The sequence below is a fragment of the Carlito syrichta genome, unplaced genomic scaffold (genome assembly GCF_000164805.1).
Source record: "Carlito syrichta isolate Samal-C Ts95f unplaced genomic scaffold, Tarsius_syrichta-2.0.1 Scaffold111641, whole genome shotgun sequence".
Classification (NCBI taxonomy): domain Eukaryota; kingdom Metazoa; phylum Chordata; class Mammalia; order Primates; family Tarsiidae; genus Carlito; species Carlito syrichta.
Genome location: NW_007055737.1, coordinates 10,852 through 23,233, shown reverse-complemented (window position 1 = coordinate 23,233; position 12,382 = coordinate 10,852). Strand labels below are relative to the sequence as shown.

The following is a 12,382-nucleotide window of genomic DNA, read 5'->3' as shown; positions in this document are numbered from 1 at the left end:
GCCCAAGTTCAGGTTCTGCTGTGGCTGGGGTGAGGAGGACATTGCTGTGATGCCATTCGACAGGACTCCAGTCCAGGGACCGTAGAGGAGGCTGCATTTTCCATGTCTGGTCAGCAGTCTCACAGTTCACCCCGTGTTATGAACTGAGTGTTTGTGTCACCCTAAATTTCTTGTGTTGAAATCTGTTTTCAAGTTGGGCTCGGTGGCTCAGCCAGTAATCCCGCACCTTGGGAGGCTGAGGCGAATGAATTGACTGAGCCCGGGGGTTGAAGACCCACCTGGGCAACTTGGCAAGACCTCGTCTCTACAATAAATCAAAAATTAGCCGGGCGTGGTAGCGTGTGCCTGTAGTTCCAGCTACTCGGAAGGCTGAGGCAGAAGGATCACCGAAGCCTAGCAGGTTGAGGCTGCAGTGGCCGGGAGCGGCCACTGCACTCCAGTCTGGGTGACAGAGTGAGACTCCAACTCAACAGAAGAAAAAAAGAAATCTGTTTTCCAATGGGATGGCATTTGGAGGCGGGGCCTTTGGGAACTGATCAGGTCACGAAGATGGAGTCCTCATGAATGGGAGGAGTGCCCTTCTAGGGAGAGAACAGAGAGCTAGGTGGCTCCTTTTCTGCCACCTGAGGACACAAGAAGTCAGCCATCTGCAGCCTGGAAAAGGAACCACCAAATCCAACCGTGTTGGTACCATAGATCTCAGACTTCTGGCCTCCAGACTGTAGAAATACATTTCTGTTGTTTATAAGCCACCCAACCTATGGTATTGTGTTACAGTTGCCTGAGCTAAGAAATCTATGCTATGAAATGAATGCATGCTTGTGTCCACCCAGATTTTTTATGTTGAAATCCCATCTCATTATGACGGCATGAGGTTGCCCCTATGGTAGGTAAGTAGGTCATGAGGTTGGGGTGTGGGTTTCTTACTGCATCCTCACATGGTGGAAGGTAGGATAAGAGACAGAAAAAACTGTGTCCACACATGGAAGTAGAGCAGGAGCACGAAAACGCACTCTCACAAGGCCTTTTCATAGCACTTAATCCTTAAGTGAGGCAGAGCCCTCATCATCTAAACAGCTCCCATTGGGCCCTACTCCCCAACACTGCTGCATTTCTAACACACAAATTTTCAGGTAATACATTCAGACCATAGCAGTGGTTTTGTAAGAAGAGACATGAGAGCTGGTTCTGTTTCTGCTCTCCACCATGTGAGAGTACAATGAGAAGATAGCCTTCTGCAAACCAGAAAGCAGGTGGGCCTTCATCAGACATGAGATCTACCTACACCGTGATCTTGGACTTCCCAGCCAGCAGAAGAGTGAGGGGAAAAAGGTGTGTTGTTTAAGCCACCCAAGCTGTGGTAATTTGCAGTAGCAGCCTGACTGACTAAGACACCCTAAGATATTTAAAAATTCATCAGTGCTTATCCTGACACTCCCAGGAGCCTTTGAGGAGGGAATTGTTTTCCAGTTTGGATTCACTTTAGAATCTTGACTTTAGACTACACTTTCTATAGTTCTGGACTAAAGTTCCTTTTTACTGAAAGCTAACAAAATACAAAGGGCTGTGAAAGAATTCTGTAGAAAGTTGTAAGGCCCAAGGATGAAGACTTGTTGACATCAGTGTATTAGTCAGATCCAACCCAGAAACCAGAAGGCAGTCTAAATATTTAGATGGAGGGAATCTAATGCAGAGGACAGGTGACACATCCAGAGTTCAACAGCACAGAAAGCCACTGCCACAGATGCTAACAGACACAATCTTAATACAGATACATTTGTGAATATGACACTATAAAAAAGGAAGTAAATGAGAAGTTTATAACTAAAAAATAAAATGACTCAAATTGAACACTCAATGAGTGTGTTTAATGGTGGTTTACACACCTAAAGAGAAACTTAGTGAACCGGAAGATAAATCCAGATCCTGAATGAAGCCTGGGTAGGGAGTGAGGGACAAAGGGATGGAAATGAACATTAGGAAGCATAGGAGATAACAGTGGCAAGGTCTAACCTTTTATTTGGAGTCCTAGAAGGAAATGAGAAAGATGGTATAGAGCTAATATCTGAAGAAAAATATAAATCTACAAATTTAAAAGCCCAAAGGATCTGAAGCAGGATTACAAAATAAAAAATCCATGCAAAAACAAATCATAATAAAACTGAAATAAGCAAACAATAAAGAAAAAATCTTAAAGAAGTGATTTTAAAAAGAACACATTAAACCAACAGAAGAACAGCCAGAGTGAAAATCAGAGATCAGTGACTTGAAATCTCCAATGTGACAAAAGAATAGGATGCCCTAACTAGAATTCTATTCCCAGCAAAATTCTCTTCTAAGAATGAAGCTAATTTTAGGCGAACAAAAATTAGGTGAAGTTTCGCCTCTAACAGGACAGAGGGGTCCTAAAGATGTTTTTGAGAGAGAGAGAAAAAAAAAAATGACCCCAAATGAAAAGTTGGAAAACCAACTCATCTTTGACAAAGCCTCCGACAACAACCACTGGGGAGAGGAGAACCTATTCAATAAATGGTGCTGGGAAAACTGGCTGATCACATGCAGAAGATTGAAACAGGACTCCTAACTATCACCATACACAAAAATTAACTCTAAATGGATCAAAGACCTAAACGTAAAACCTCAAACTATAAGAATCCTAGAAAACACAGGAGACATCCTTATGGAAATTGGAACGGGCAACCAATTCCTGATCAGAATCCTAAGCGCCTATACCATAAGAAATAAGATAGACAAGTGGGACCTCATCAAACTGAGGAGCTTCTGCAAAGCAACAGAAACCATCAAGAGAGCAGGGAGACAGCCCACAGAATGAGAAAAAATATTTGCCAACTGTATCCCTGACAAAGCCCTAACATCTAGAATCTACAAGGAACTCAAATGCGCCAAAATGAAAAAAACAAACAGCCCCATTAAAAAGTGGGCAAAAGACATGAATAGACACTTCTCAAAAGAAGATATACGAGCAGCCAACAGACACATGAAAAAGTGCTTAGTCTCATCATCAGAGAAATGCAAATCAAAACCACATTGAGATACCACCTATCCCCAGTAAGAATGGCCATCATTAATAAAACAAACAATAACAGATGCTGGTGAGGATGCAGAGAAAAAGGAACGCTTCTACACTGCTAGTGGGAATAGAAACGAGTGCAACCTCTTTGGAAGACTGTGGTAATTTCTGAAAGAACTAGAAATTGACCTTCCATATGACCCAGCAATTCCCCTATTGGGAATATATCCAGAGGAACTCAAATCATTCTACAAAAAAAGATACCTACACATGTATGTTTGTTGCAGCTGTATCCACAATAGCAAAAACATGGAACCAACCATGTTGCCCATCGAACCTGGACTGGATTAAAAAAATGTGGTACATACACACAATGGAATATTATGCAGCCATAAAGGACTAACATAGACTTCGCAGCAACTTGAATGGATTTAGAGTCAATCATACTCAGTGATCTATCACAGAAACAATGAACAGAATACCATTATGTTCTCACTCATAAGCAGACTTTGAACAATTATCATAATACTATAAGAAAAGGATTGGCAGTGGTGGGAAAGTGCCAGGGGAGGGGGGTAGAATTGGCAGTTGAAGGAAACTGCTAGGGGAGGGAGGAGCACACCTCATCAACAAGGGTACCTGCATAATCAACACTGTTATACCTAACCCTGAATTGTACCCCACATCTTTAAAAGAAAAAGAAAAAAAATGGAAAGAAAAGTTAGAGAAGCAGAGAAGAGTAAACAGCAATGGAAAGTAATTAAAATGACAGGTATGTGGATAAATCTAAACATTTGGTGTAGAAAGCAATAGCAAAATATACATATATATTTAATACTATTTAGAAAGTTTATTCAAAAGTTATGAAATATCATGGAATGAAAAATATTAAGTATAGTCATTTTCCAGAAATATTGACTGTATCTGGTCAAAGTGATCAAATTCTTGATCACAGTCATGAATGCCTACTGACCCAAAGCGTTCCAAATACATGGTGGTATCTTCTTTGAGGAATAAAGTATTAGATATAGAAAATTAGACATTCTGAGTCACAAAATAATAAACAATTTTTTCAGAAGAATCCAGAAAACCAGTATCTTCCATAGAAAGAGGGATGGAAGTAGCCATAACCACCACAGCCTCTGAGGCCATAGCTGGAGCCATAGCCATATTCCAGGTCTCCAAAACCACCGAGGCCATAGCCAAGGCCACCATAGTAGTTGCCATAGTAGTAGCTCATTATATCAGGGGCTGGAGATGTGGTTTGATGGTAAAGGCAAGTTTCTTGAGAATGAATATTACCATCTGCACCCAGACTTTTATACTCCCAAGTTAAGGGTGTGGTAAATCATAACACATGAGCTTCATTCTCTTTGAAAATCCACCTTTGCTGAAAAACAGTACTATTAAGTCATACCTTTCTTATAAAGAGTAGTTCCAAAGATGCATAAAAGTATTTCAAAAAATCAGCCGGGCATGGTAGTGCACACCTGTAGTTCCAACTACGTGGAAGGCTGAGGCGGAAGAGTAGCCGGAGCCCAGCAGGTCAATGGTGGAGTGGCTGAACGTGCAACGGCACTCCAGCCTAGACGAGAATGAGACTACAACTCAAAAAAAAAAACCAAACCCATAGATATATTCAATTCTAATGTTATAGGATTGGCTTTTGTGTTCAATAATTATCTTTAAATATTTACATTTTATATTTAAAACAATGTCTATATTTAAAATGTAATTATAAGGCTACCTTGCATCAATCTGGCATTGCCCAGATTTTTGTCATTTTATCTTACAGTTCAGGGTTAGATACATACGTGGTCATTGTACAGGTAAAGTGTGGGTACCCTTATCGATGTCATAGCAATATATTTTAATATATACCTATGTGCATTTATATATACATAATTAAAATTCACCAGAACAACCGAAATAAGATGTAAAGTAATTGAAGTTAAAGTATTCTAAAAGACTTGCATTGTCTAGGATGAAGATAAGTTTCAATTAACATTAGCCTTTGAAAAGTCAAGAACCAGATCTTTTGATTTCTAGGCCACTAAAAGAAGAGAAAAATTGCTTAACTTCCAAACAAAAAGGGGGAAAAATAGAGTAGAATTATAACACAGGTAGACACTGGACCCAACCTCCTACTGAACCCTCTTCCAGCCAAAGACAAGGCATGTTTGCTTAGAAACAAGACACGTAAGGACATACAAGCATAAAGAGGCTCAGTTACTCACCTGAAGTCACCTGGAAAGTGAAAAACTCCACATCCAAGCCCGAGCTCCCTGGGGGAGACACCATGCTCTCAGCCACTACACTTTGCTGCCTTTGCACAAACCAGTACCATCCACAGCCTGAGGACTGCCAGGTCTAGACGGGAAGTTCCTTGGTGGGAAGACAAATGGCACCAAGACACTGAATTCTGCTTGCTGTCTCTCAGCAACGCCCTCAGCTGGTGCTGGAGAGGAGGCATGGAGAGTCCTCCCAACCCAGGGACTCTCCTGGGGCAGCTTTCCCCTTTTCCTAACATTCTGGTGCAGACAGACTTCAGACCCTACTGTCTGTATTCAGGTGTTGTCCTGGTGATTCCATTTTTTAATCTCATGAAGGAACTTGTTTTGCATTGCAGCACTGGCGTTCAGTGCCATTTTACCCCGTCCCCCATGTGAACAGATGCAATGGTTTCTCAGGTTTTCACCTTCAGACACATTTCCTAATAAAACCAGAGCCATGCATTTCTTCTCCACGGTTTATTCAAGCTCTTACCTCCCACCACACTCCCTTTTATTTTTCCTCTTGCGCGTCATCCTCGGGAAGGGGTAGGGGCTCGTCACAGAACACCTTTGGCCCTAGGCTAGCCTGAAAGGCCTCAGCCCACACCAGCTCACTGGATTTGTGCCACAAAGTCCATCTAGGGGACTGAAGGCTGGGACACCTGCCAAACCGCGTTTGGCCTAGCACTCGTACCTGGCTGGAGGAGTGTCCAAAACACAGCACCGCAGAAGTGTGTCCTGCCCAGAAACGGGGGCCCTCAGAGCACCCTTGGAAGGGTGGTCTCCTTATTCAAGCTGCTCTCCCAGAGGGTAGGCGGTACCTGAGGTTCATGAAGTCTCAAGCAGGGGCCTGTGAGGGCACGTGGAAACCTCAGGTCACCTAACTGTTCAGCACAGCCAGACCTGGTCTTGTCCTCACAGTCAGAAGACTGATCCACGTCCTGATGACTGAACACTGTGCTGGGCCCAACACGAAGCCCATCCCCACTGTCACGCCACAGCAGCCCTTGCCAGGCTGCCCAATTTCCCACTCGAACCTTGGAAAAGCCCAGTCAACGTCATGCCCAGAAGCCACCACTTGCCCGCCCCTGCTGACTGGTTGTGGTCTCCATGCGCTGAGCACCTGCAGTCTAGCCCAGACCTCCTCTAGAATGGTTGCTGTGGCCTTTCCCCCTATTCATCCCTACTCACCAGGATCGAGTCCTGGTTCCATCCTCTCCCACCCAGGGACAGTTCCCATTACAGGGGACTATGCCCAGCAGATGCTGAGGTATTCACTGAATAAATCAGTCCAAGTGTGGACAGGGTCAGGCCTGCCAGTGTCCCACATACAGAACAGGGAGTAACTGTGGCCAGCACATTCCAAAGGGGTCAAGTGGCAGAAAGGGTATCTCCCCACCTCCACCCAGCTCCACCCCTCTCCTCCGTCAAAACTTGTGGGTGGGAACTGGAGACGAAGTGAAAGAACTGCATGCCTAGAAAGGTGTGGAAACTTACCTGGCTAGAGTCCATTCTCTTACAAAGAAAGAGGGTTTTGCAACCAGAGACCAGATTTAGAACTCAGCCTCTATGAATAGTATTCTTGGACAGGTAACTCAAGTCTGAGAAGTCCGCTGTATCCTGATGTATGGTGGCAGCCCCAAATCAGACAGTGCACTCATTTGATGCTTACCTATTCCGAAGAAAACACCCAGAGGACAAGTTGGCAAAGTCATGGGTTTATTATTACTCATGAAAGGGAACTGATGGCAGCTGGTCAGTATAAAGCTTCTCACACCCCAATAGATGTCGGGGGAGGGGGGTATTATGCACCCTCAGTGTGAGAAAAGGAGCAAGACAGCAACAGCATTACAAGCAAAAAAGCAGAAACAGAAACTGCCTTGAGTTTGCAGATGTGCGTATCTTTTTTTTTTTTTTTTTTGAGTTGGAGTCTCACTCTGTCACCCAGACTGGAGTGCAGTGGCTGCTCCTGGCCACTGCGGCCTCGACCTGCCGAGCTCCGGCGATCCTTCCACCTCAGCCTTCCAAGTTGCCGAAACTACAGACGCGCACTACCATGCCTGGCTAATTTTTTGATTTATTGTAGAGATGAAGTCTTGCCAAGTTGTCCAGGTGGGTCTTGAACCCGCGGGCTCAGGCAATTCACTCACCTTGGTCTCTCAAAGCGCGGGATTACAGGCTGAGTCACCGAGCCTGGCCCAGATGTGCATATCTTTAAGGGCATTTAAACTGGAGACACATGGCCGTGGCTATGGGGCATTCTCCCAGCTGAGAAACAATGATCAGCATGGAAATGGGGCACATGTGCTGCATCTGTGGGCTGTGTCATCCCACACCTGAGTTACCTGTAACAGCCTTATGCACAGTTCGCAGCATTTCATGCTAAATTCTGCCTGCTGCTGACAGAACTCTGTGGTGACTCATCACTGACACAGCCCATCTGCTCCCCTGAGTTGGGTCCAGCCCAGTAGGTGGCTTGAAGGGTTCAGCTGCGTCCCCTCAACATCCACCAGGTGCTTCTCCAAGTGAGGCACCTTCTAGCATCTGGTGAAACTGCCTAAGGCACCAGCCCTGTGGGATGAGGCCCTGATGCCCTCTGATTTGGAGCTGGTAAAGCTTACCCCACAAACATCTGACCAAAGGATGATTCTGTATATCTATTCGTCTGATGTCCATCACAGCCTGTATTCATTTAAGGAATTTCTTTATTGGAATTCCACCTTACCTCACCACAATGATCTGGCCTTCATGGCAAAGAGAGTGAGCCCTGAACAAAGTATTAATAACATTGTACAACAAACAGTTATACACAAGTACTGCTTCACATCTTTACAATAACACATTCCAAAACAAACATTTGACAAGATTAAGAAACATGAATTTCCTCCTATTACTGGTAGCCACTTAGTATTTTAGCTCTTGCAATAAAATGCCCTCCTTCCTAACATTCCTTCTCATGGGACTCCCTGAATTAATCTTTCTATCATGTAAGGTGCAAATTCATGTTGTAGATGTGTTCCAATAATTACTGAATGTCAAAATCCTCTCCACAGAAGCTTTTATTGTAGTGTCACGTGTTCTCATTTTCAGGTTCTCACTCACAACACTCATCATTCATTGAGGGGGCTCATCCGAAACTTTTTAAAAGTTTCGTCAACTAGTGTATCACCATAGTGTATTTGCAATTTTTATGAGTGACTCTCCCATCTCCTGTTAGATTCAGAACAGTCTATGCTTTCTAATTTTCCTACAGGTAAATCCAAATTTTGTTCCAGAAGTCATCATCACTGTCCCCCTCAAACATCTAATTATATCAAGCTTATTCTTCAAAATCACTATTATCAAACTTATCTTCCCTGAAGCCTCTCTCTCCCTGAATTTGCCTGTTGGAGGCCATTTTTAGAATTTTTCCACTGACCAATGTATAATTGGGACTCAAACTATACCTGAATTTTCTGCATTTTTATTCACAGAATTTACCCAGATATGAACTTTCTGATGGTGGTTATGTGACAACTCATTAAAGTCCTTTTCTCTTTTTTTTAATGTCCACAAATGTTTGCTTATTTTAAAGATTTTTTTCACCTTCTATCACTTGGATAGGTTTTATACCCAGTATGGACTACTTTATATTCTACAAGGGCTAAGCTACCTTGACACTGAAGCCTTCCTTGCTGCTATGATTGAAGATCACATAGGACTGTACTCGCAATCCTCTAGAATGGTTTCATCTGTACTGTGTAAATTATAAGCCATGGATAAGGACCTCAGACATTCTTACATTCATAAGCTTCTTCTTCCATTGAGCTTTCTGAGACTTGGCATGCTCCGCCCACTACAGAGGCATCCTCATCCTGGTCCCATCCAGAACACTCCATCCCTCGTAGGTTCTCATCTGGGATACTCCACTGTAGCTTCCCACATGTATCACACTTAGAGATTCCTCCTCAGTGTGGATTCGTCTATGCTTCGTAAGGTTTGATCTGATATTAAAAGCCTTACCACACTCACTACACCGGTATGGCTTCCTTCCAGTGTGAATTCTTTTGTGCTGGTCAAGGACTGACCTATAATTGAAGGACTTTCCACACTCACAACTATAGGGTTGCTTTCCACGGTGGACGCTTTTATGGTTGATAAGACTTGAGTGTGAGATGTACGCCTTCCCACACTCGTCACATGCATAGGGTTTCTCCCCTGTGTGGATCCTTCTATGTACTGTGAGGCCTGAGCAGTTCCTGAAGGTCTTTCCACACCAATCACATACATAGGGCTTCTCCCCTGTGTGGATCCTCTTGTGCTGAGAGAGGAGTGAGCTGTAACTGAAAGATTTCCCACACTCAACACACTTGAAAGGTTTCTCCCCAAGATGGACTCTTTTATGGCTTATAAGAGTTCTGCTTGAGAAAAAAGCTTTCCCACACTCATCGCATGTATAGGGTGTCTTCCCAGGGTGGGTACTTTTATGGTTAATAAGGCTTGAATGTGAGATGTAGGCTTTTCCACATACATCACATTCATAGGGCTTTTCCCCAGTATGGATTCTCTTATGAACCTTAAGGCTTGAGTTATTTCTGAAGACCTTCTCACACCTGTCACATTCATAGGGTTTCTCTCTAGTGTGGACCCTTTTGTGTTGAGAAAGGAGTGAGGTGTAGTTAAAAGACTTCTCACACACATCGCATTTGTAGGGCTTCTCTCCAAGGTGAACTTTTTTGTGGTTTATAAGGGTTCGATATGTGATAAAGGCTTTCTCACACTCATCACAATTAAAGGGCTTTTCCCCAGGGTGTACACTTTTATGATTTATAAGGCTCGAGAGTGAGATGTAGGCTTTCCCACATTCTTCACATTTGTAAGGCCTCTCCCCAGTGTGGATTCGCTTATGTACCTTAAGGCCGGAATTATTCCTGAAAGCTTTTCCACACTCATTGCACCCAAAGGGTTTTTCCCTCGTATGAATCCTTTTATGCTGTTCAAGGGCAGAGCTGTAGTTGAAAGATTTCTCACAGTAGCTACATTTATAGGGCTTCTCCCGAAGGTGAATTCCTTTGTGATTTTTAAGGCTTGAGCGTGAGATATACGCTTTCCCACACACATCACACTTATATGGTTTTTCCCCAGTATGGAGCCTCCTGTGGACTTTGAGACCTGCATTGTTTCTGAAGGTTTTCCCACACACATCACATACATAAGGTCTCTCTCCAGTATGAATAGTTCTGTGCTGAAGAAGTAGCGAGTTATAACTGAAGGATTTCCCACACTCCTTACATTCATGGGCCTTCTTCCCAGGGTGAATGCTTTTATGGACTGCGAGGCCTGAGCTATAGCTGAACGCTTTGCCACAGACATCACACTTGTAAGGTTTCTCGCCTGTGTGGATCCTTTTATGTACAATGAGGCCCGAGCTGTTCCTGAAGGCCTTCCCACAGTCATCGCATTCATAAGGTTTCTCTCCAGTGTGGATGACCTTATGCTGAATGAGAAGAGAGCTATAATTAAAGGATTTCTCACACTCATCACATTTATAGGGTTTGTCTCCAAAGTGAATGCTCTTATGGTTGAGGAGCGTTCTGCAAGTTATGAAGGCCTTCCCACACTCATCACATTCGTAGGGCTTCTCACCTGTGTGGATCCTCTTGTGGACCCTGAGGCCGGAGCTGTTACTGAAGGTTTTCCCACAGATGTCACATTCGTAGGGCTTCTCCCCTGTGTGGATCCTTCTGTGGACCCTGAGGCCAGAGCTGTTCCTGAAGGCCTTCCCACACTCGCCACATTCATAGGGCTTTTCTCCAGTGTGGATCCTTTTGTGTTGGTCCAGAACAGAGCTATAATTGAAGGATTTTCCACACTCATCACACTTACAGTTCTTCTCCCCAGAATGGGTGCTTTTGTGGTTTATAAGGCTGGAGTAGGACATGTAGGCTTTCCCACACTCCTCACACTTGTACGGCTTCTCCCCAGTATGGATCCGCTTGTGGACCCGAAGGCTCGAGCTGCTCCGGAATGTCCCTCCACACTCATCACACTCATAGCGCTTTTCCCCAGTGTGCATAATTTTATGTTGAACAAGGCGGGAATTATACTTGAAGGACTTCCCACACTCATCACATTTATGTGATTTCTTAGCAGCACTGGTTTTCTGACGTGGATTGGGGCGGGAGTTTCCATTTATGTTCTCCACACATTTGCCAGGCTCACTGCTTTTCTGTCCCTGAGAGACAGTCTGGGGTGTAACCTGTTTTGGGATCAGATGTGAACTCTTCTCAGATGCCTCCTCCTCCTGTTCCGTCTTTACACTGGCCATGTTCTTGGTTTTGCTGATCATCTCCCTGATGCTGCTTTTGTCTTCCTTCATCCTGTTTCCCACAGGTTTTTCCTGTTGATTCACTACCTTGCTATCCCAATCACGCATGTCACCAACCTTAGATTCCCGCACAGAATCCTCATGAAGACCTTCCACTTTTGGCCACTTAGATTCTGCATTTCCAACATCTCCATACTTTTCCATCAGTTCCTCATCCTCAGTGCTTGTCTCCAAATGTGACACTAAAGGAAGAAAACGAAAAAGAGAGCTGTTCACTTTGCTCAGAAAAAACTGGAAGACTCACATCAAAACTCACTCAGTCACTGGAAAAATAGTTACCAACTGCATGTGGTACGGCAGAAACCATTCTGAAGTACTGGGGATACAACAGTGAACACGACAACATTTCTGACTGTGGAGCTAATGTTAAAACCAAAAGTCCTGGGCTTCAATGGAACAAACAACTTTTCTAATTTTGCACAACAGCTTCACATGAGGGCATGGTGAAATGAAACACAGAACCAAAGTCAATACCCATCAGGCTCTGAACAATGTCATCTAGTCATGGAAAAACAGGATGAGAGAACTATATGAAGATTGGAAGACAGAAAAATTAGTAAGCAGGACAAACAATAGGCATAACTTTTTTATCATGAAAAGTTAAAATCAACAGAGGACAGGCAGAACTAAAGAAGAGGAGAAATTAGTACATGGAAAGAGGTACAAAGGAATTGGATGGTTACAAAATCTCAACGACACTCATTGCAGAGA

At 43.8% G+C, this 12,382-nt stretch overlaps 1 protein-coding gene across 1 annotated transcript; it reads right to left on the bottom strand.

The window, feature by feature from the left end:
* Positions 1-449: 449 nt before the first annotated feature.
* Positions 450-11,847, bottom strand: LOC103273051 (zinc finger protein 62 homolog). The gene is made up of 2 exons (XM_008070514.2): positions 9,086-11,847; positions 450-578 (listed from the first exon to the last, which is right to left on the bottom strand). The coding sequence occupies exon 1, from the start codon at positions 11,813-11,815 to the stop codon at positions 9,140-9,142; it is 2,676 nt and encodes an 891-aa protein (XP_008068705.1). The 5' UTR covers positions 11,816-11,847; the 3' UTR covers positions 450-578; positions 9,086-9,139.
* Between the last annotated feature and the right edge of the window lie 535 nt (positions 11,848-12,382).

What these genes read in the sequence shown, in the direction of transcription:
- LOC103273051 (XM_008070514.2), bottom strand. Translation starts at nt 11,815, where the DNA reads ATGGAAAAGTATGGAGATGTTGGAAATGCAGAATCTAAGTGGCCAAAA.